At 40.0% G+C, this 24,234-nt stretch overlaps 3 protein-coding genes across 4 annotated transcripts; all 3 read left to right on the top strand.

Moving 5' to 3' along the window:
* The first annotated feature begins 914 nt into the window (after positions 1-914).
* Positions 915-8,411, top strand: LOC135619882 (squamosa promoter-binding-like protein 14). 2 transcript variants are annotated; one of them, XM_065122337.1, is made up of 3 exons: positions 915-1,735; positions 7,298-7,434; positions 7,535-8,411. In XM_065122337.1, the coding sequence occupies exons 1-3, from the start codon at positions 1,374-1,376 to the stop codon at positions 8,134-8,136; spliced, it is 1,101 nt and encodes a 366-aa protein (XP_064978409.1). In that variant the 5' UTR covers positions 915-1,373; the 3' UTR covers positions 8,137-8,411. The 2 variants fall into 2 exon arrangements, with proteins under 2 accessions (XP_064978409.1, XP_064978408.1); XM_065122336.1 differs by having other exon boundaries at positions 917-1,735; positions 7,532-8,411.
* Positions 8,412-12,678: 4,267 nt separating this feature from the next.
* Positions 12,679-15,279, top strand: LOC103996264 (O-fucosyltransferase 20). Its single transcript, XM_009417149.3, has 5 exons — positions 12,679-13,339; positions 13,521-13,689; positions 13,907-13,996; positions 14,088-14,371; positions 14,439-15,279. Exons 1-5 carry the CDS (start codon positions 12,717-12,719, stop codon positions 14,935-14,937), a joined length of 1,665 nt encoding a protein of 554 aa, XP_009415424.2. The 5' UTR covers positions 12,679-12,716; the 3' UTR covers positions 14,938-15,279.
* A 3,067-nt stretch (positions 15,280-18,346) lies between these two features.
* LOC103996263 (ETHYLENE INSENSITIVE 3-like 3 protein) lies at positions 18,347-22,917 on the top strand. Its single transcript, XM_018829839.2, has 4 exons — positions 18,347-18,550; positions 19,333-21,374; positions 21,750-21,957; positions 22,482-22,917. The coding sequence occupies exon 2, from the start codon at positions 19,412-19,414 to the stop codon at positions 21,257-21,259; it is 1,848 nt and encodes a 615-aa protein (XP_018685384.2). The 5' UTR covers positions 18,347-18,550; positions 19,333-19,411; the 3' UTR covers positions 21,260-21,374; positions 21,750-21,957; positions 22,482-22,917.
* Positions 22,918-24,234: the final 1,317 nt, after the last annotated feature.

The raw sequence follows: 24,234 nt of genomic DNA on the forward strand, positions 1-24,234 counted from the left end.
TGATGCCTAAGGCAATTGCAAAATTTGTACCTCTATTTACTACTACTATACAAAGATTTGTGAATTTTTTTAGGAAGCAGTACATTTGGAAGCATTCTTCATCTTCAGTATTAAACATATAGTTAAAGAAGTTAGAAGATATTATTTTTTTCTTCTACCAAGGACCATCATATGATACCTTGTTAGGTACCAAAAGGTTCCCACTTTGTCAATTGCATGGTTTCTTAGCTTAGTAGCTTTCTGCTAACTGGTTGTAGGACATTTCCTAAATATGTTAGGTACAAAAAGGCTTCCCTTTTTAACAGTTCTTCTTATCCTTATTGATATGCCAGTTATGCTTTGTTTATTGAAAATATTTGAAAAGATCAGTATATCTTAAAATTCAATATTGTAGAAATGAGGATACTGAGACCAAAAAAAAAAAAGAATTATTTAGAAAGGCTACATTGTGGATAAATCATTTCAATTGATTTAGAGGATCTCAATATATTTGGGAATAAATAAAATTATAATAGAGGATCTCAATGATGACAAAAAACAAAAATCTCCATATGACTTGCTTCACAATGTTTGAGATTTGAAATCTACTAGATCCATTGAGAAGTGATCCAGTACTCAGACAAACAAAATGCCTGTGCCTCTGTTATTTCTTGAAGGCAGAGGGAGCAACTTGATCCATCCATTGATTTGGAGGAACCTGAAGAAGACCCCATGAGGGCCCTCAATCAAATCCAAGTTACTTTCAAAAAAAGATTCTCCTCCAGTAAGATCCTTCTCAGCCACACAACTCATAGCAGAGGATAAAAAGGAAGAAAAAGAAAGAAGAACCACATCTTCTCAAAGCAAAAAAGCACAGAGGTATACCAAAGTTACCTTTCCCAGACATGTCCAATGCTGTAACCTCTGCAAACTCAAGAGAGAGAGAGAGAGAGAGAGAGATGTATATGTATATCTTATGAGTTGTATAATGCATAGACATGTATGCCTTGAGAAAGTAGAAGAGGTGTCCAGGTCTGATACAAAAGGAGATGTACAAAGATGGAGAGAGCATCACACTGGTCCTACCACCACCACTGTCACTGTTCATTCTCAGTCTGATTCAGTAAAGAAAGGGGTTAAACAAAGTGTGCAGGCACAAATCTCTCTGCCTGCAGACTTCCCAGTCTGATGGCATCATGCAGCAAATAGCTCAACATGGCAGTGGCAGCTTTGTGAGACAGCAGAAGACACACAACCCCTTCTTTTTAAGACCACTCCCTTCACCCATCCCTCTCCCTCTCTCTCTCTAAGGAAGCCACTAGCTGTCCTCTTTTAGGGCTCCCACTGGTGTCTGAGTCCATGGATGGGCTGTAGAGAGAGCTGCAAAAGTGGGGATGGATTCGAGCTCTCGCAAAGCCTCCGGTGCCTCAAGCGGCTCCGGTGATGCTCTCCATGGGCTCAAGTTTGGGCAAAAGATCTACTTTGAGGATGGTGGTGGTGGGAGTGGGAGCTCCTCCAAGCCGTCGCCGGCTTCGGCCAAGGACGCCGCGGCGCCACCGCCGCCGGGGAGGAAGGGGAAGGGGGTGGCGCAGGGGGGGCAGCAGCAGCCACCTAGGTGCCAGGTGGAGGGGTGCAATGCGGATCTGACTGGGGCTAAGGCTTACTACTGTAGGCACAAGGTGTGTGGGATGCATTCGAAGGCACCTAAGGTGATTGTTGCAGGCTTGGAGCAGAGGTTCTGTCAGCAGTGTAGCAGGTCAGTGTTTTGCTTCCTGGTCGTTCCTCGTGTTCCTGAAGATGCATCGCAAATAAAAATGATTCTTTTAGCATGTTCCCCGTCGAAATCTGGATTTTATGACTGGACTTGGTGTAAAAGATAATCTTGCTTTTGATTTGATAGTGAACTGTTGTGATGATGTTAGCCTTCTTGCCTATGAATGTAGATCCTTTTTGGTGCCTTCTTCTGTTGGGTTTGAGGCAAATGTTTCAAGGTAATGGGTTTTTAGGTTCTTCATATTTTCTTGTTGTTATTCATGACGACTTCCCTTAGATAAACCACACTGGCATGGAGGATGATGATGGAGCTTTCTGGAATGTTTGTCCCTCTTTCTGGCTGTGTCCTCTATATTTGGAACTTATTTTCAGTTCATATCGGCATTTCGTTTGTCCACCTCCTATTTTCCTTTTGTTAAGCTATATAACTATCTTTTTTGTGAAAGAATTTGTCTCCAGTTTTGTATTTGTTTCTTTTTTCTAGAATAGACATTTGCCACCTCATAATCTCTTGTATCAGGAAGTGCACTTGGTGGGTTGAATGCCAGCCTTAAACTTGATTCTTGGGTGGATTGACTATTGGGCATGCTTAATCTCATTAATGCGTCTAATTGAATTGCAATTTAGTGACCTCTCTTCTGGTTAATCTTTTTAATGTATTTCTATGCTTCATTCAACAGTACTGGTCTTCTTAATTTGTTTAACTCTTTTTGACATTTTGGCCAACTAGAATATTGGTCATGGGATTTTGTAGGCTTCATTTTCCCTTTTCTTGTAGTGCACCAGTTTTCTGTTTGCATGATTGAAGAATGTCTTCACAGTTGTTTGGTTCGTGTGACTGGGCTTATATCCTTGGCAATTCTTTTGTGCATGTATCTTCAATATCCCAATTATGATAGCCATCTCCTTGCTAAAGTCAAGTTCATCTAGTAATTTTCAAATTCCATTTTGCTATTTTTCTCTTGGAATCAACATTCTGGATGTCTCATCTGTGTATATGTACAAAAATAAGGGTTTGCATGTTGTTATTAATTTTTATCAGTTACTATGTGCTCTACTTGTCAGGTTACAAACTTAAATATAGGTTGAAATTTTTGTTGCATCCATATATGGACATTATCCAGAGAATAGGGAAATGTAAATTCCTCTTAAGCTAATCGTAGAATTTCACTTTATACAGAAATTCCTGACTCTAGCATGCAATTGCTGAGTTAACAGAAAATTTGTGAGATAGGTTTTTCCAGAATGGAAGCTTCATATCATGATCTCTGTCTGAGCTCTTTTCTATAAGTATGTCAGAAATAGGTCATGTCTTCCTTCCATTTGTTTGTCCAATTCTGTTTCTGCTCTTTCATTATAGCATTTGTCAGCATATTATCCTGTTTTTCTTTCTGCCACATTCCATTATGGCAGGTGTTCACACCTTTTTCTCACAAGAAAGAAAGCAGTTGCTCACACTCTGCTTTTTCTTTATTCTCTTTATAGCAGCACCTATTGGCTTCATCTTGATTCTCTGCTGCTTTCCTTGAATGAAAAGTTAAAGGCTTTATATCATCAGTTCTATAATATATGTTTTGTACAAGAGGGTTAAGTATAACTAGGTGGTGTAAGGTCATATTGATAGTAGGACTGTCTCAATAATGTGATGGGACAGTGGCATGCAAGTTCATTTGCCTAGGTCTTCTGTACTAGTAAATGCTCCGAATAGATTCTCTGTTATAATGTGTCAGTGATGGAATCTTCGGCAGTTCCTTTCAACCCGAGCAGTCCATGCACATACTAAGACACATCCATGTAATTTGCAGGTTCTTACTGTTTGTTTTCAGCATCTGGTTGTATGTGATTGATTCTTGGATAAACTAAACCTCAATTTAGTCCAGCTGTAGCATAGATGATTGCCTTCTTGAATTTATTGGGTCTTCTCTTGCCAAAAGTAATCTCAGATTGAGCACCTATATAGTAGAGTAGACCTAATATCATATATCAGGTAGGCCTTGCTATTTAGACTGCTGGAGAATATTCATTCAGATTTTGACATGGATGTTATTATTCTCTTGTATGGTTATATCTTCAATCCTATTTTATATCATTTACTATATTAAAATTAAGTCTTATGTTATGGATGGACTTTAAGAAGATAGGATTCTTTCACTTCTTTTTCTTGAGACTATATCCTGATCTTATCTTTCACTTTCTTTATGGATGGTTTCTCCTTTTTCCTGGTGGTGGTCCTATTGTACTGTGAATATAAATCTTTTTTAATTTCTCCTGTTTTTACATATTTTTCATGCCTAGAACTGCAAGTAAAAAGAGTATGTCTATTGGGTGTTTTCATCCTATTCATTGGGGATAAATCTGCAAAGGAATTATGTGGTTAGGTCAAATTCACAATATAATTTAACATATAATTACAGCTCAAAATTAAACTTTTTTCTTTTCCTTTCTCTTCTCTTCTCTCTCTCTCTCTCTCTCTCTCTCTCTCTCTCTCTCACACACACACACACACACACACACACAATCTCTCTCTCACATCTTTTCTCTTTCAATTTACTGTTACAATGTTTGGCTCTTCCATTCACCTTATATCAACTTGTTAGCATATGGTAGTCAGATATTTAAGTTACAAATCCCTATGGCTTTCATATAAGTATAAATACCCCTTTCAGAGTTTCTTTCAAAAGACAAAACCTCTCCTAATACTAATTAACTTCTAACCTCCTACTGTCAAAGTCAATCTCCAAAGTCCAAATTAACTTCTCTGTTTTTTTCCCATGATCTGGGACACCAAACATATTTTGCTTCATATATGAAGTTGTTGTAAAGCAAATTTATGAACCTTTTCTCTGCATGTGTACTCTTTTAGTGTCCACCTATGACTTAGGAAAGATCTTTCTAGACAATATGTATGTGGCTGCATTTATCAATCTCATGACAAAGTTTGCTACACATTCAATGTTCTCTGGTATTTAACCAGGGAATCCTCTCTTACCTTGTATCCTATTGATATTTGTCACCTAGATTGCTTGCTCGATATTGAGTTTTCTTTTATTTGCTTCCTTATTTCCCTCGAACTTTTCATAATTTCCCATTCGGTTTATTTAAGTCTAATATTTATGAAGCACAGTTATAGTATTGACACAGATCAGTATCAATGACACTTTAGAGTGAGTGGCTCATGTCCTAGTTTGTACTTTGTAGCATATCCAGCACGAGAATGAATCCCTCAGGCAGAGAAGATATTTAAACTGGTAAGATGCCGGTGGTATAGATGGGAAGAAAATCGTGGCAGCAGATAATTCATTTGGTTTTGCTTGAGGCTCTTCTGATAATTTGTATTGGAGTCCTTAGCATAAGTATCATTTTCCTTTTGCCTAAAGCTTTCATGAGTTGGGAAAGAATCATCAGTATAGTAGTCAAATTAAACAATGTGGTGAGTGCAGTACTAAAAGTGTTGACTTGTGCTGAAAGAAGTAGCTTTTACATTTTGAATACATAACAACGTATATTGATACTGTCCACCATGAACAATTATTAAACTGTGGAATATCTTACGAACTCATTCTTAATACCTAAATGAGGCATCTAATTATGATAATCATGTGACTTTGTTTCCTCATCCTAGGATCTCTAGGATAATTAGCCTCTACAAGAATCTTCTTGTCCATATTAACATCTAATATTATGATAATAGTGGCACCTCTTGTCGAAATAATACCTATCAAGTGATCTGTCCTGTTTGTTGATTCCTAAGCACATTGATGGCTGCAATGTGTACATTTTCTATTTTTCTCTATGATTGGTGTTGTCCCAAATTTTGCACTAAAAATGATTCAAGTCTTTTGACCCTACTTGAACACTCAACTAAGAATCTTTGACCGTAAACTAGTTATGTTACTTGTTTTGTATTGACCCTGTAACAATATCCATTTAGTAGAATACCACCATAAAGGTAATCCATTTCATAGCATGTTGTTCAACTGTTACTTTTACTGCATGAAGCTTGTACATTTAAATGGAATTGATCAACCTTTTTATCCTTGATTATTAACTTTCCATTAGGTGAACCTCTGTGGAAATCTCAAATGCTGAGTGTTTCAGTGTGCACCGCATTAATGTGGCATGCAGAGAGGCTATGGTGTTATATGATCCATAATAAATAGTCTCTTCTCTATCATTGATCAGCAAACCACCATTAACAATGAGAGAGAATTTTCTATATTCCCTGATTCGCATGGGGTTTGGGTTTAACAATCCGTCAACTCGTTACCACCTTTCGGATGAAAATTTTGACAGAGGTGAGAATTATTGCTAGGAAACAAGTGTAAAGCCGAAAGAAAACAGCCTACATTGCTTGTGAAGTTAAAGTGCTAATCATAAGACTTAAAGCAACTGAATTAAAAGTGTAATAGAAGACTTATAGATGTATAAGAATGTAGGTTGTCTTTGGCCATCACCTGAGTGCTCTCGGCAGATTGTCTATCGCTATTGGTTTCAGTCTCCTTCGCTCTTGCTACTGAAACCTCCTGAGGTTTGGACTGCAAGCAGTAGGGTTTTGGGACTTGTCACAGCAACTGGACAAAGCTTTGATGTAGAGTTTAGGCTGTTCGAACTTAAGGATGAGGGGGTTGCGGCTGGAGGGTAGAATCCTTTTTTGAATTCCTCTTCTTTTGGCTCTCGACACAAGCTGAAAGGTTAGGACTGGCTGGGGCTACTTATTGGCTGCCTTTTGTTTGGTCTTCTTCTTGTTGTTGCCAAAGGCCTCCTTGGAAGCTATCAAGGGTGACAGCCAGTTGGAAAAGATCTTTGCAGTAATGTGGTTGTAGGCAGTAAGAAGAGCTATAGAACTTGCAAACCTCTTTCTCTCTTTCTCTCCTCTCCTCTCCTCTCAACCTAGGGTCGATTGGCTTTTCTAGAGGGGACACAACTTGGATGCTTTTGGGGATTGCTTAGATGGGGCTCTCCTCCCTTGAGGAAGGGGTGGAGTCCTAGCTAGGTTAGGGCTTGGAGGGTCCTAAAGGCACTTGTTTAGGGCTGCAACATGAGAGTCCTACTCCTATTAGGAGTTGGCGCCACCCTCTTCTTGTGGCTGCCCCTATTTCAGTGAGGTCTACTCTAGTCTAGTCCTAGTAAGATTGGGATTGAGCTCAGTGGGCTACTATGATATGGGCTTTGCCTAGCCAAATAGGACTTTGGGGTTTCAAGAGGCCCTTCAATAGGGGTTCGTTCAGTCTGGTTGAGTGTTGTTGAGATCGTCCCTGAACATTCCCTTTCATAACAAATACCAAGTACGATTTCCAAAAATAAGATATGTTTGAGAAGCTTGACATGAGGTCAATAATAAGATGTAATTCTTCCAGAAGCTCCATGGTGAGCTGTGCTTATGGCCTGTCTGTATTAATAGGAGAATGATGATGATGGTAATAATAACAGTTGGTGATATCCATGTTCTGGTGCTTTCAACATATCTTTTGGCACATAATATACACGTTGCTTACTGGGAAGTTTGATAAATGATGTTTGTTTTGACATGGCTACATAATCACAGGTTTCATCAGTTACCTGAATTTGACCAAGGTAAACGCAGTTGTCGCAGACGTCTTGCAGGACATAATGAGCGTCGAAGGAAGCCACCTCCTGGGCCATTTGGAACACGCTATGGCCGCATTGCATCATCCTTCCATGGTCAGAAGCATCTTATTGTTGTTGCATTTACATTTTCCTTCTCGCAGCTGTCTAATATGCTGCATTTTATTGTCATGCTAATATGCTTTGCCTACAGAAGACCCTAGTAGATTCAGAAGCTTTCTAGTGGACTTCAGTTACCCAAATTTCTCATGTGCTGCAAGGGATGTTTGGCCAACTGCAAGGACTGGTGATCGGATGGCTAATAATGAATGGCGTGGTGTCTTAGATGCTCCATCCCATGCAGCTGCACTGCATGGTACTCATCCCTGCTTTCAGGGACCTCCGGTGGGGGCCTTCTGCTCCCCCATGGAACTTCCACCTGGTGAATGTCTTGCAGGAGTCTCTGACTCGAGCTGTGCTCTCTCTCTTCTGTCAACTGATCCGTGGAGCAGCAACTCTGCTGGAAACCGTTCTCCGGTAATCCCAGCAAGCAGCACCTTTGATGGCCAGCCAACAACCCATTCTGTCATTCCCAGCAATTACTTCAACAGCTCATGGGGAACCAGAGGTCATGGAGCCAGGATTAGCTCACATGAAATCCAGCATGAAATGGGATTAGCAGGAGGGACAACCAACGTCAGTGATGCTCATTTTACAGGTCAAGTAGAGTTTGCTCCGCAGGAAAATGGACACTGCCTTGACCATGGTTCAGATAGGGCATATGACCATTCAGGTCCTGGCATGCAATGGTCTCTTTAGACCTCATGATCAATTTGCTGCAATCATAGTTATATGGCATGGAAGGATGACCAGCATCATGAAGTCAAAAACTTTCTGAATATCAGTTCTATTTCTAAAGATCTTATGGATCTCAACTCTTTTGTCTGTATGTATGAAACCTATGCTACCGAGAAGCATCAGTAATGTTGTGATGTCCTTTTGCTAGTATCTATTGTATGTAGGTGATGTTAGGAACTGTTGAAGACATGTTATCATGATGAATTTGGATTGACAGTGCAATTCAAGTTTTTTAACAGGTAAAAGCTTCTTCCTAACAGTAGTGCCGCAAATGACTGCACATAGACAACCCATCTAATCTTCCATGGTGTTTTAGCCATCTAATTTACAATCATTAGCAGGAAAAAGGTTACTCTGCTACATCCTCTGATTCTGTTAGCCTAATTTTCAGCCAATAGCTTTCAGACTATGACAGTAAATGCTCAATTTCATTTCAAAGATGATGATATAAATACATGGTGCTTCAAGTGAAACATTATTTTGATAATATTTAAAGTGTTAATTTCTTCTGCTGCTGATGAAAAGTAATGGTGCAAGCTCTCAATAGAATTTGGTGTGCATTCAAGTGACACCAGGATGTTGATGTTTGCAATTGTGAAGAAGATGAGATGGTTTTGTGGAGACCATGCTGTTTGTATGCAAGTTTGCCAGGAAAGTCTCCTGAATCCTGTGGTCTTGGTACGGCTTTGTATTGCTAATGAAGAAGAATTCTCTGAATCCTAACACAAGTTGGTTCATGATTAGTTTGATGTCATCTTTGTGAGCCTCATTGTGATCATATCAGCCCATGTTTCATGACAAGTTTAACCCAGCAAGATTCAGAGTTGCTAGTATTACATCTTTATACATTGCATGTTTCTGCTCCCTGCTTCTAGGAAAGCTGTGTAGAGATGTAATTTCTATTGAGAGTAAGGTGTCGAGAAATATTGAAAGCATTAAATTAGTAGAAAGGCACTCATGAGATCCAAATCCAGTGTACCTGTTGGTTGCTCAACCATTATTTCCTTCTGCATCTTGGTCTATGGAAAGTGATCTCAGGCCAAGGACAGCCATTGTTGTACTTGCCTTTAGCTAATTCTGGTGATTGAGTAGCCTCATGCAATAGAGGCAATAACATGTGATATCAAGTAGAAAGTAGGGAGTACACTAAATGTCCATATAGAACATGGTCAAAGAAAGTAGGAAAAGCCAGCTTGCATAATTGGCCAAATCATACAACTTTTTATGTGGTCAATGTGGCACCACCATCAGCATCTCTTTCTCATATTTGATAGCTGAATCTAACAAAAACAAACATGATGCTGTTGTTGTGCCATATCAATCATGTATGTGACCTTGTTTGATTTGACCAGCTACCAGTTCTCGAGGAAGGGCTGAGGTGAGACCAACAGGTGATGGATAGAACTTGTTCAATGCCAGTCCAGGTACTGAACATATTCTAACCAGAAGAGAAGGGGACAGAGATTCCAATACATTGTATGGTTCAGCACATCCTGTTGTTATCTTCTGTGCCCAAACATTATTAATGTGTAAGCTGGTCCCCCCCCCCACCCCCCCCCTCTCTCTCTCTCTCTCTCTCTCTCCAGGAACTACTAAAATCCAATGCCAATGACATGCTTTATCTCCCTCCCATTAGGATAGAAATCATGGGAAGTGAGTCAAGCTAGTAAAGAAACAAATTCATTATCCAAACACTAATGAATCCAAAAGCTTTAGCTATCTGTGACTGAACTCATTAGTCTTTTAGTCATTTCAGAGTTTTCTTCCTCAAGCTGCACTGATGCTTTGTGAATCCTGGTCGTCGGTTTCCTCCTCATCAATGGCATTGGATTCTATCATCTGCTCATCAAATCTTCAAAAAAGAAATTGCAATTTTTCATCTAATGAAATTATCCATTGTGTTTGCCACTTCAATTGCCATGATTCTGCAAAATGCTTCAAGCAATTGCATGATCAAATTCTCTCAGATGTCTCTAGTTTCAACTACCTTCAAGGTATATGTCAACTGTTGGTAGTGGGAGCCATGTTGAATTAAGTATGACTGAAGTAAACTCCTATATCTGCAAACTAATTAAGGATATTTATTTGGCTAAACGATGAAGGATACAGTCATCTCCAACTAATCTGATTCTGCCATTCCAACAATGGAAGAAGACCAACTTGCAAGCACATACAACTCAATGCATTAGTTTATGTATATATATATATATATGAGAGAGAGAGAAATATCCAGAGGTGTGGGATTGCTTGAACAACTTGGAAGAGAACATGCAACCATGGGCAGCTCCATTGATGGTTGTTTAGGAATGAGGAAAAGGTAGACTGCAATTCCAAGTAAGATTATGGGTAGACAAATGACACTATTTAAAGCCTGCAACTCTTTTGCTTTCATCTCATGTGCTGCAGCATTTACCCAGGTTTGAAGGAGCATCTCATCATCCTTCATCAAGGTTGAAGGAGGAGGACAAGCAAAGTAAAAGCAGCTCACAGCATCTTTTGTTTGATGCATGGACAAAGTGCTGCATGTTTTTTGGGAGATGGGCCATCACTTCATGGCATTGAAAACTTGTGTGTCATATGAGCTGCCCTCCATCACAGTCCAAGGGAAGTTGACCTAATGATGCACCAAAGACCATCCTTTTTTCTCCTTGTTTTCTTACTTGTGAGAGATGAGAGTCATTTATGGAGGGACAGGTCCCCTGATGCCTACCTCTCACCAACTTTTGATAAGCACTGGTAAACCACCATTGGACACCATCAACAGTTCCTTGGTTCTGTAGCAGTAACTATGCTTCTTGTTGGCAAAGAAGGATTTTAGGCTTGTGGTTTACATCCCAGTGGTAGCATAAAACTTTATGCCTCCATCTTTGAGCCACTCCATCCATTAGATTAAGAATATATGCAAGGCAATACTAAATAGTAGCTTTTTAATATTCTTTAATAACATAAATTAAAACATTAAGGGCATTATGATTTTTAGAATCCTAATAATGTTTGAGACATTTAAATATCTCTTCAACTCAACATAGCCAATAGTTATTCACTGTCAATCAAAACTCTAGACATAAGACTCACTGGAAATATCGATATGATAAATGGACTGTTGAGTTAGTACGATATATTAAGAAAATATTAAGAAACAAGGATCTCTATACTATGTCTTATTATCTTCTTTATTATATGAATTTAATTTGAATGATAATTTATTTTCATAAGAATTTAATTTAACTTGAATATAAAAAAGATCTTATTCCACTTACAAATCATTTAAATATAATTAGTTAATTAAATCTTTTATTAGACACGGATAAAATTTTATCTCCGACTAAATCATCTCGAGTTTAGATTGATGTTTTATAAGTGAATATCTAGTTTGGTCGAACATCAGGTTAATCTTCTTAATCATAAGTCATTTCAACATCGATTTTTTCATAACTTTTTTCTAACTTCATAGATAATAAGATTGAAAAAAAAAAGATAAGATCTAATAAATTACAATCAAAATCGAGTCTTCGGAGACATCCATTATATTAACGAGAGAAATACGTGTATATATATATATTATATATTGAATTTATAAGAGTAATTATACTATTTCAAACACTGTATTAATAGACTTGCAATAACCTTTCATTAATACAAAGATTCCAACCCAACATCTCATCACGTCTTATAATTTAATCCGTCCGAGTTCATTAATGTGCCACAAAATGAAGACGGAGACAAGAGAATGATGTCGCGTCAAGCAGCTGTAGTCGTACACCAACCCATGTTCTCCATGGCGGCATCTGCGTGCCCCCACCTATGCCTCTACCTCTACCTCTACTGGCCTCGTCGTCTGCCTCCTCTGCTAGTCCCAATCGATTAATCCCATGTGTGCTACCAAATCAATGATTGAGCTGCTGCTGCTGCTGCTGCTTTCTCTTATCCACCCGTGAGCTGTAATAATGGAGCTACATAATTCAACACCCCCTCCCATCGCCATTGTTTTCGCCTTATCGAAGCTTTTGTATTGTCTTCGCCGCTGAGCAATTCCGCAGATTGCCACTACTGGACTCTTTTACAGGTCAACTTCTCTCCACGTGAGAGTCCGCAAGCATCGCGTTGCGTCGGTTGATACGTAGCGTGAGTTGAGGCTCCAACGATTGGTCCAGCTGGCCAGTAGCTGGACCGGCCCCACGCACGCAACAGCGCTTCCACGTGTTCTGCCGCAGGACCGACACCCAAGTGTCGAACGCGTAGCAGGCACGTGCCGGATTGGCTTTTGGAAAGCTGGCCACTCTTATCTCGACACGTGTCAGGGTGCCTTTTTGCTATGACGAAACTACCCTTCACCCACGAGGGGATTAACGGAAGGGCGTTTTGGTCATTTAATGGGGACGTAGTGGGAGCCACGTTTCTGTAATAATCGTGATTACTTGAACGTGATCGTAATTACCCTTTCCCGCCGCCCACAACGTTTCTTTACCGCTTCATTATTAGAAAGTAACGTGTCCCTTTTTACTACATACAACAACGTAACAGAGGAGGGGGGAGAGTTGATGACGAAGAAGAAGAGGAGCGGAAGAAGAGTCGAAGAGGAAGGAGAGGAAGAGATGGCGACGAGGCCGAATGGAAGGCGGTTGTCGTATATCGCAGTGCCGTCGCAGATTATCCACTCGCTCTCCTCCACATCGCTGCACAGCCTCCTCATCTCCCCGCCCAAGAAGGTCTCTCGGACCGGCCACCGCCTCCTCGCCCGCAGCACCAAGTTCCTCCTCCTGCTGCTCTTCCTCTTCGCGGGAGTCGGCACATTGAGGGTCTGGCACGACCTCGACCCGCTCCTCCCCTGCCCCCACCTCATTCGCGGCCCGCTCTCTACGGCGGATTCGACGGAGGAGCTCGCGCTCGGCGTCGGTGGAGGAGTGGAGGCGCGGGGGGAGTTCTGGAGACAGCCGGACGGGATGGGGTTCGTGCCATGTCTCAAGTTCAGCAAGCAGTACCGGGCGGAAGGCGAGGCGGCGGCGCGGGCCGGCCGCCGGAAGAAGTACCTCCTGGTGGTCGTCTCCGGCGGGCTCAACCAGCAGCGGAACCAGATCGTTGACGCGGTAGTCATTGCTCGGATTCTCGGCGCCGCCCTGGTCGTCCCCGTCCTCCAGGTCAACGTCATCTGGGGCGACGAAAGGTGCCATCTTGCGTTCCAATTCCTCGTTCCCATGCAGAAATCTCCCTCGATTTCTCATCTTGACTTCATTGACTTCTCTCTCTTATCCAAACACAAATCCAGGCAAACAAAATGTCACCTTTTTCCTCCATATTTCTGGAGCACTACATCCAAAACTTAGATTGGTTTCATTTATGGGCAGCGAGTTCTCTGATGTATTCGACTTGGAGCATTTCAAAAGCGTTCTCGCCGAGGATGTTAAGGTGGTGTCGTCGCTGCCGTCGACACATATCATGACGAGGCCGGTGCAGGAGAGGGAAACACCCCTTCATGTCTCCCCTGACTGGATTCGATCGAGATACATGAAGCGAGTGAGTCCCTGTCTTTTGAACATTCATTTGTCGTTTGATCTTTAGTTTTCCCTTGTAATTCCCACGAAAAATGTATCGAACGCGGCATTCCTCTCATTTATGATCTGTTTTCCTGTAATCTAGCGAAATATTAGCAGCTCTTTAGATTGTTCATTTACGATCTGTCTTGATTCTGAGTTCTTAATTCGTTCCTTTTTGTTGTTGATTTTTCATGAAGCTAAACAGAGAAGGTGTTTTGCTTCTAAGAGGTTTGGATTCCAGGCTTTCCAAGGACCTCCCACCTGATCTCCAAAAGCTTCGCTGCAAGGTAACCACAGCACCTCTCCAGTTTCCTTGCGTTCTATCAGAAGACTTTTGACTGGAAGCCGGAGTTGACTTGTGCTTCCCAAATCGACCAGGTCGCGTTCCGTGCGCTGAGGTTCGCAGCTCCGATCCAAGAGCTGGGCAACAAGCTCGCAATGAGGATGAGAAGCAAAGGTCCATATCTCGCGCTACACCTGCGTCTGGAGAAGGACGTGTGGGTGCGAACCGGTTGCCTTCCCGGTCTAAGCCCCGACCACGACGAGGTCATCCAAGAACAGAGGAAGCTCCGGCCGAAGCTCCTCACCGGAAGGTCCAACATGACGTACCAGGAGCGCAGACTCGCCGGCCTTTGCCCCTTGACCGCCTTGGAAGTCACCAGGTACCTTTTACAGCCTCCCTCTTCTCTGCATCTTGCAGACAACTCAGTGATGATAATGAATCCACAGACTGCTCAAAGCACTCGAAGCGCCGAGGGACGCACGAATTTACTGGGCAGGAGGGCAACCCTTCGGCGGGCGACAGGCACTGCTGCCTCTTCTCTACGAATTCCCCGATCTCTACAACAAAGAGAGCCTTACTCTGCCGGGTGAACTGGAACAGTTCGCTAACAGGTCGTCTCTTCTAGCTGCCATCGACTACATCGTCTGCGAGCAGAGCGACGTCTTCATGGCCTCCCACGGCGGGAACATGGGCCACCTGATGCGCGGGCACCGAGCGTTCGCCGGGCACAAGAAGTTCATCACGCCGAACAAGCGGCAGATGATCCCCTATTTCCTCGACACTTCCTTGCCGGAGTCGGAGTTCAATCGGATCGTGAAGGAGCTGCATCAGGGATCGCTGGGCCAACCTGAGCTCAGGACCGACCACAAGGTCGGCAAGGACGTCACCGCCTACCCGGTGCCGGAGTGCATGTGTAATGGCACGAGCATAAGGTCGATACTATAGCGAGCCAGGGCAAATGGCTTGTGCTGCTGCTGCTTCACCAAGATGCTTGCTTGCGTTTCTTTTCCCGATCACCATGGCATTAAAGCTTGGTATGAAGGCAAGATTTTGGCAGGAGACCAAACCAGATCTCACACAACACACACACACACGCCAACAACAAATCTTCGGAGGGGAAGTCTACACGGTAAAAATGGATGTTTATTCTTTTTGTGTTCATAGATGTTCTTTTGCTGTGAGGGTTTGAGAGATGCAGTGGACTTATGGGGATGGTATAAATTCTGCTCATTGTATAAGCATGACAAAGGTTGATAAGATTTGACAGACCTCCAAGTGGATCATCAACTTCTCAGTATCTCCTATCTTTTTCCTCTCAATATTGTCATCTCTGTTGCATTTCTTTTCCATGTTTACAATGTCATAAGTTCATGAAGTTTTCCTTTTGGCAGTGATTGTTCCCTGATAGGAGGAGAATTCTAAACCCCCAATTATAGTTACCAACTCAACATAGGGAGAGAGAGACCAAGAGAATATTCTACCTATATTGTAAAATATTTCTTTGGGCTCAGTTTACTATAAAGGTTTATTAATTTAAGCCCAATAGTCCAAAAGAAAATATTCTATCTATATTTTATTAATTCATTCATTATTACTCACGCAAATTACTGTTCACTCAGAATTCTATTTTACATATCAATCTCGAGCATCAAAAAAAAAGTCAGATCGAACACTCACTTTGATCTTTTTGTAAATTTGTCTGTCAGAGTCACTTTCTTATTTGTAGACTCTTATGTACGTAGTCCAAGATCGAGTCAGATTAATTAAGACATCATCAAAAATACATCATTATTGATGTATATGATAATTAGAAAAATCTTAACGTTAAATTTTCTTATATCTTTTTTCCTCATGTAATCATAGACAATCAAATATTACCGACGAATAGTTGTTAGAAAATTTTTTAAATAGAAAATGAAGCTAAAATCAACCAAAAGTGTTATCTGATAAACATATGAATGAACCTGAAACTTCAGATATGACACCATCAATGTCATTCCATGTAAGACTAAAGCTAGTTGGTCAGATATGAGAAGAATCTTCCCTAAACCTGAAACTTCTTGGTCGAAGAATGATTAAGATATATGACTATAAATGGTGGATATCACATTGCTGCAATTTATAGATGCAAAAAGAAGACAAAAATTATATCATAATCTTTGTAATAGTCCCAACAGAAATGGAATAAGATAATTGGTCTATTAGCCCTCGATGAATTTATAAATATTAACTAAGACTTGGAGCATTTTAGTTCACATAGTTTCGACCGTATGAAGTTAATAGATTCATCGAATTAATTATGATAAATGATATCGGATTAACATTGGACATACAAGTCGTCATAATTACACTAGACCTTTGAATGTTGATGAGGATATCATGTTCCTGAGTGGAAAAGATTATAATACTCACATGAATTGGATTATAAGTATCTGATTAATGATTGTATTTGGACCTTAAGCAGTAGTATTGAGTTATATTCTAGTGTTCCGGACAATCTGGTTTCAGAACTGCTATAATGCACAGTGTTAACCTGTCCTGGAATGTGTAGAGTTGAAGTGACGATGGGCCAATTTGCCGGTGTTTTCTGGCCAAGATGAACTTTTATCAATGGAGCATATTGAAACCTACAGAATGAAGCTCGGGTGCACAGTCTTGTGATTGGTTGAAGCCACCCAGTTGTGTTCCTCCTTGGGGTGGGTGCTAAATCTGATGAATCCACTCTCCTGTGTGATGCTCTCCGCCATCTTTGCTGACTCTGCGTGAGCATATCTGATGAAGCCACCCAATTGTGCTCCTTCTGTGCGATGTGATTCCACCCAGCAGTTGTGCTGACTCTATTCCACATCTAAGTTCATCAAGAATAAAAAGAAGGATAATAAATAAAAATATTTTTTTTATTTTTATAAGATAAATGATCAAGATGAGATTTGAACTTAATTCTTTGTAATAAATTATCAAAATATTTATCGGCTAGGTTAACTGATATCTTCAAAAATATATCCGATGAGATTTCGAATATTCAATCTTTAACAAGAGAATAATACAATATAAAAAATATATCGAATGAAATTCTAAGTTATCAACTTTGATAAGAGGATTTAGTATAAACTAATGTTTAAAATATAAAATATATTAGATGAGACTTTAAACCCTAATAAGTTAGTCTGATAGATATTTTTATTGATTTTATTTTATCATCACACTATAAAACAAAAAGAAGAAAGTTTTATAAATAAGCTTTTCTTACTTGTTCATTTTTACCATCCTCTCTATCAAGAGGTGGCTTAAAGTGCGTCCTACTTAATATAATAGTGAGTGTTTTTTAGGAAAGTTTTGTTATAAATTTGTTATGGCAAATTTCAGAAAAACTTTTTTTTTCCTCAAAGAAGGCTTCTTTTTTGGTTTATTTTCATGTGATGTCCATTATTTTCTAAAAGACAAGAGTACTCTTAACTTTCGTCCTATTGTGATCGTCTTCACCCATGATATTTACTTCATCGTGTAGTATATCTTTTGCCCTCGTTCTCGTATCTTATTATTGAGAGTCACAACATGATTTTCATTATTTTTGCATAGACTTATAAAGACAATCAAGGTAGTATCGAGGGTAACCCCAACCTCCTTATACACCACCAGTAGTAATTTCTTGTCTCGGCTAGTTTTACCGGGATCAATATCATCTTCTCTTTTCGTATTTTCATCGTCTCAATAACAATGAACGAGAGCAAGAGCATAGTCATGACGATGAGTAATACATCACACGTCCATTATATTGTGGGATGGAGATCATCTCTTTTCGTATTTTCATCGTCTCAATAACAATGAACGGGAGCAAGAGCATAGTCATGACGATGAGTAATACATCACACGTCCATTATATTGTGGGATGGAGATCATCTCTTTTCGTATTTTCATCGTCTCAATAACAATGAACGAGAGCAAGAGCATAATCATGACGATGAGTAATACATCACACGTCCATTATATTGTGGGATGGAGATCATCGAGTGCATTGCATTGTGACATGTCGATCATAGGGGTGAGATTGTAATCTTTTATTTTAAAAAATAAAAGAAAAATAATAATAACTTTGATTTTTTTGGAATTTTCCCAATTTTCTACGGGTTACCCTTCTACCTGTCTCGCGACCGCACGAAGACGTGGCCGACCCCAAAGTGGGTTCCTCCTAAATATCCAATCACACGTCTTGAAATGGGACGAACATGTCGTGAGAAAGGACGAATCGGCAAAAAGGCGTAAGGCTTTGATGGGCCGAGAATACGAATGAAACCCAACTGCGTGCCGCTTTAGTCGAAATCCAACTTGATCCTCCTGTCGCTGTCACCGCCCCGCAAAAGGATCCTCGCTGTCGTCTTATTCTGCTCTCCGCCTCTCCTTTCCTTTCTTAACCATCGCCTCCCAAAAGGGAAAGAAGAAGAAGAAGTAGAAGAAGTCGGCGACGGGAACCGACGAGCGGGTCCCAGTTTCTTTAGAAACCCTAACTAACATACGTCCGTCTTTAGCTCCAATTCGGCAAATCGTTTGGTTCTTCCTGGTAACAGTTTTTCCTTTTATTTTCCTGCATCTCGATTTGATTTGTGACGTTCATTAATAACTTGGTTGTAAAATTGTTTTTTTTTTCGAAGGTAATTACGGTCATATCTTTTTGTCCCAATGAAAAAAATGGAATTTGGTTGGTTTCCCTTTTTCTCTTTGAGCGAAGTGCTTTGTTCGTTTTGGTTGTGAAGGGAGCATAATCTGGTGGTTATGTTTTCAGAAATAAATGGAAAGGCTTGTTTTTTGCTACCCATTTTGTTTTGGGTTAAATGAAACCGGCGAATTTTATGGAGTCTGAGATCTTATCGTGGTAGGAGTTACATGGGATTTGGGAATGATTGAGAAGGAGGGGATTTTGGGAATAGGTTTAGGTTCTTCTTAGATTTATGTTGAAGGTTGACCTTAAGGATAGGAGGGTTTGGGCATTAATTTTGCATATTGAAAAAGCTGGTTCATGTTAACTCAAATCGAGGGGATTCCTCAAAATGGATTTAAAATGTTGAGTAATCATGGGATTTTTTTTGTTAATTATGCTTATGTTGTAACAAATTTTTATTGAGTTTTTTGTAACTTGCTTTCGTTGGGGTTATTTTAGTATTGGAAGGTAGCTTATGGTGCTATGTTATTATTGGTGGAAAATCTGATCTTCTGAATTGTTGAATACTACTTGAGGTCTATTTTAATTATTTCCTTTTGGTGCGGAAAATCTGATTTGCTCTTCGTCCAATTCTTCTTTAAAACTTTGTTTTGTTTACTTACTTTTGTTGGAATAAATCCCAGACACTTTCTGAATCTGCTTTGTATGAGCATCGATAAGAAGGGTCTCCAAGTTTGGTGGCTTAAAATGTCCGTCTAAATCATGGATCATATGACAATGATAGCTCAGGATTTAGGTGGTGATGCTTTAGATTTTGAGGTGGATGGTGCTAAGTATGATAATCTTAACGAAAATGATGTCTCCGATGAAGAAATTGAACCCAATGAGTTGGCGAGAAGAATGTGGAAAGATAGAGTTAAACTTAAGAGACTTAAGGAAAGGGAAAAGCTTGCTGCTCAACAGGCAGCTTCCGAAATATCTAAACCAAAGCAAATATCTGATCAGGCTCTTAAGAAAAAGATGTCCAGGGCACAAGATGGGATTCTCAAGTACATGCTGAAGTTGATGGAGGTGTGTAATGTCCGTGGGTTTGTTTATGGAATTATTCCAGAGAAGGGAAAGCCTGTGAGTGGTGCTTCAGATAACATAAGAGCTTGGTGGAAGGAGAAAGTGAAGTTTGATAAGAATGGGCCTGCTGCCATTGCTAAATACGAGGCAGGGAACTTTGCGGCCCAGAATGCACAGAACGGTGGTAGCAAAAGTCATCATAGCCTTATGGATCTCCAGGATGCTACACTAGGATCTCTTTTATCATCATTGATGCAACACTGTAACCCACCACAACGTAAATACCCATTGGAGAAGGGTGTTCCCCCGCCTTGGTGGCCATCTGGAAATGAGAACTGGTGGATAGGTTTGGACTTACCAAAGGGTCATGCCCCGCCATATAAGAAGCCACATGATCTCAAGAAGGTGTGGAAAGTTGGGGTCCTAACAGGTGTGATTAAACACATGTCTCCCAATATTGGAAAGATCAAAACCCATGTACGGAAGTCAAAATGTTTGCAAGATAAGATGAGTGCCAAAGAGAGCTCCATTTGGTTGGGAATTCTGAATAAAGAAGAAATGATTATCAACCAGCTTAGTGATAATGGGATGTCTGATGTAACACAGCATAGTGGTCATGGGGAGCATAGGGAGGAGGCAAACAGCAGTAGTGATGAATATGATGTTGATGGCCGTGCAGATGCTCATGGATCAACTTCGTGCAGAGATGGTGGGAGAAATCTGCAGGTCCAGACACAAGATTGTGCAGAGAATATAGCATCTACTTCAAAGGAGGATAGCCCAACTGAAATTATCAACCAACTTGGTCAAATCAAGGAGCAAACAAGTGAACGGCCAAAGAGAAAAAGACCTCAAGTAAGTGCTGTATCTTCTGACAAACAGGCAGCTCCAACTCAGAATGAGCACATACCAGGGGAAATGACAAATGCTAGACCAGATATGAATGGCACAAACATCTCGAGGTTGATCCGTCATACACCAAGTGTTCATAACAAGGCCTATTTGAATCCAAATCCGAAGCATCCAGAGAGAGATCTTCGAAGCAAATGCCTTGCACTGCGATCTGGGATTAGCAACCTTGAAAGCTTGCATTCTGTCAATGTTGCTACAGAAAACATGGGTGTTGGTTATCAACCATTAGTGTTCCCAGACGTTGGGAATAATGAGTTGCAGTATGCTACCACAATTGATAATGGGGCCAACTGTGAATTTTATAACTCATCAGGGGGCTTCAGTATCCTGCAAGATAAGCAACAGCACCCTATCTCTGTTACTAGTCATGGAATAAGGTCTGACAACAGCGGTAATCCTGTCGAGAATAATTCTTATGACTATTTGACGACACCAAATGTGAATTCGCATACAGGTTTTGGAGACATGCATTTATTCATAGACGAACCATTCTGCACTGAACAAGATAAGTTTGTTGGCAATTCGTTCGGACTGCCATTAGATTTTATTGGGATCAGCAGCCCAACCTCAATTCCTGATCTTGGTGACATACTGCATGATGATGACCTAATGGAGTATTTGGGAACATGAGTAAGATTATTGTCATGGGGTTTGCCGTTATCGTCAATCTTCTCTGCTAACTTTGATCACCAAGGTCGCACATTGTTTACCAAGACCTGCCCTACAAGTACTGAAGTTTTTCTAGGTGTGTGTATGATGTGCTTTCTGTTTTCTTTGCTTGCAGTGATTGGATACTTATGGCTTTAATCTGCAATACTTTTAACAAAAAGTAGCGGCCAGTAGTATCATGTGAATTGAAATATAGAATTGATAAAAAAATGATAGAGAATTGAATAAATCTAACATAAAAACTGTGAATTAAAGTCTTCATTGCGTGGATTGTATCAACATCCCCCATAAAATATTTAGTTTAAGAACTTTATACTTGTGGATATATGTTTACCAACAAAAATGGAAATTTCATAACAAAGGATGAAGTATTTTCGGCCAAAAGATTCAATTTGGGCAGTGCTAGCTTAACAGATAAAATTGTTCTCTCTTCTTCCTTTTTCTAATGTAGGGTTTAGTAGCTGATTTGGTCTGATTGAGCTGAACCAACAGAAACAAGACCAGGCTATTGGATCATTCAAAGGGTATGTTTTAGAGTTCTTGATTTGTTACCAGTTCGACAGAATGGTTGATTCCTCAGTAACAGTCCTTTCCTCATCCTCAATGGTGTCACCTCTCTCTCCCAACCTCCTGGAAAGCTGTCATAAGTATCTAAACAGGTAACTTTTTTTTAAAAATCTCTTTCTATTGTGTGATGCCTGTGTTGTCACGACAATGTATTAGACCATGCTAATTTAACACACACACCATGTCAGTCGACAAGCAGCATAGTTGCATGTCATGTCATCGGAACATGTGAAAAGTATCTGTTCTGTTTTCTAGTTTGACAATGGAATTTGAGCATGAGATTGGAGAGCAATTGAATTAAACGCTGCATTAGATTTTTAGCTTAGAAGATCTTAAGCATAAAAAATACAGAAATAAGCAAAGTGTATGTGTTTACTGATTTCATCCATGACAATACAATACCAACTAATAGGCATAGTTTTCAATTAGTATTGCATTCAAACATTACAAATTCATGTCAGGCATGAAGATGTGGCTTTCTGCCTTGTGTTAGGGTGTTTTGTCAGGAGAAGAAAAACCATTGGAGATTATTTCTTGCAAGTAGACAGATTTGATGCTTGTTTTTTCTCTCATGTAGAGTACTGACTCTATCTTGGACATCTTTATCTTCTCTCAGATCGAAGGCGTCTTGTGAACAACATGGGAAGCTTGATCCTGGATCGAAGATGATCATAACTTATGTTGGGATCCTGAACTGGTACACAACAATGATCCCCTCGAAAGTTCGTCTGTGGGTTTCTAGATAGAAGCTTTACAGGTTTATCAGATATCAATCTATTCATAACTTCATGGAGTATTGCTAAAGTATATTTTCGCATCGAGCCATCAATCACCATAAAATGACTCTGCCTTCGAGTTGGGGACATCTTGTTGTTCATGTCATGTCAAATCGATAACGAGGGTGGTTTAATCCCTTGTTCAATCGTTAGTTTAGAGAGAGTATACATCGCCTACTAATTGCTCGTGGTTAGTAAGTGTTGTCCATATCTTATAGAACTCCTGCTTTCTTCCTTTTTTAATAATGAAAAATAGTGGAACTCCTTCGATCTTGACAGTATTGAGTGAATAAATGAAGAGATAAATACGGAAATAAATGTTGTTCAAAATGTGACATGATGTCAGAATATCCAAAACTGAAGTAGTATATCTCTAAGGGTCCTTCGTTGTTCCTCGCCTTGCTTACGGTTGATCATCATGTATGGTCTCAACTCAAGTTGGCCTTCAAGTGAACCGCACAAGAAAGAAACAGAGAATACTTTTCAACTATCCATGGACTTCCTCACCATGACTGACATAGTTCGCACTGTGAAGTCTCACCTCCCGGAGGAAATTGTGACCTGGAACTCGTCGCACTCCATCATCAGCTTCATGATCCTGTGCGACCGCCATCTTCCTCAGCTTGTCTCGTCAGCAAGAGAGTTCGGTGTGGATGACTCCTCTCCTGGTGATTTCCTCTTTGTGAAGATTGAGTGGCTTAAAGAGGTCTCTTGTTCTTAATAGCTACATCACTTATTCTGTCGACAGCAGTTGCAACAAGGAAGCAAGCGAGGGCCAATGGAGAGAACCAAGCTCAGGGTTTCATACAAGCAAATTTAAAGGCATGAAATTATATGGAGTTAGAGCTGAACTGAGGTTACTCTTCTTTTCTTCTTTGGATGCAGATAAATGAGATCTCCGACCTCCAAAGTATAGTGGTATCTGCAAGCACACTTCGTGATGTGTTGTTGTCTAGCAAAATGGAATTTTAACGACAAAATATATCTGAGAAAAGTGAAATCAAGAGGAATCCATCAGTCTCACTAGAGTTAGAAGTCCAGAAAACTTGAGGGTTTTTCTTCTCTTTCCAGTCTTTGAGCTAGTAGATAAAAGTGTTTTGCTCCCTTTATCCTTTCTTACTGTTGGTTGGTTGGACCGACTGTCTTCCCACTGCAGTTGATTCTCCATGGTTAGCAGTTAAAAGATTGTGAGAGCTAATTAACTTTTCACTTACCGTCCTTACTACTATCAGAAAAACCTCGGAGTATTGGAGCTAATTATATATTATTTTTATATAATTAATTAATTTTTATACTTTTGATTCATATTTTTTAAAAGTTATATTGAGATTTTTATATTTATAAATAAAAAATATTTAGGGTTCTACCATCAGATATCTTCCTTTCCTCATGTTATGTAGCTTCTGGTTTAATTAATCAGGTGTGTGTTTTTTTGATATGGCTGCCACATCTTTATTAACAGAGAGTAGTATTGTAGTATAACCTATTTGTCAATCTGCATGAAGGTCAAGATGAGAAAACATGAACTACTGCATCTATCTTATATGATTCTAGTAAACATCACTATTGACAGAAAAGAAAAAAAAAAAAGAA

Source organism: Musa acuminata, chromosome BXJ2-8 (genome assembly GCF_036884655.1).
Source record: "Musa acuminata AAA Group cultivar baxijiao chromosome BXJ2-8, Cavendish_Baxijiao_AAA, whole genome shotgun sequence".
In the NCBI taxonomy this organism is placed as follows: Eukaryota; Viridiplantae; Streptophyta; class Magnoliopsida; order Zingiberales; family Musaceae; genus Musa; species Musa acuminata.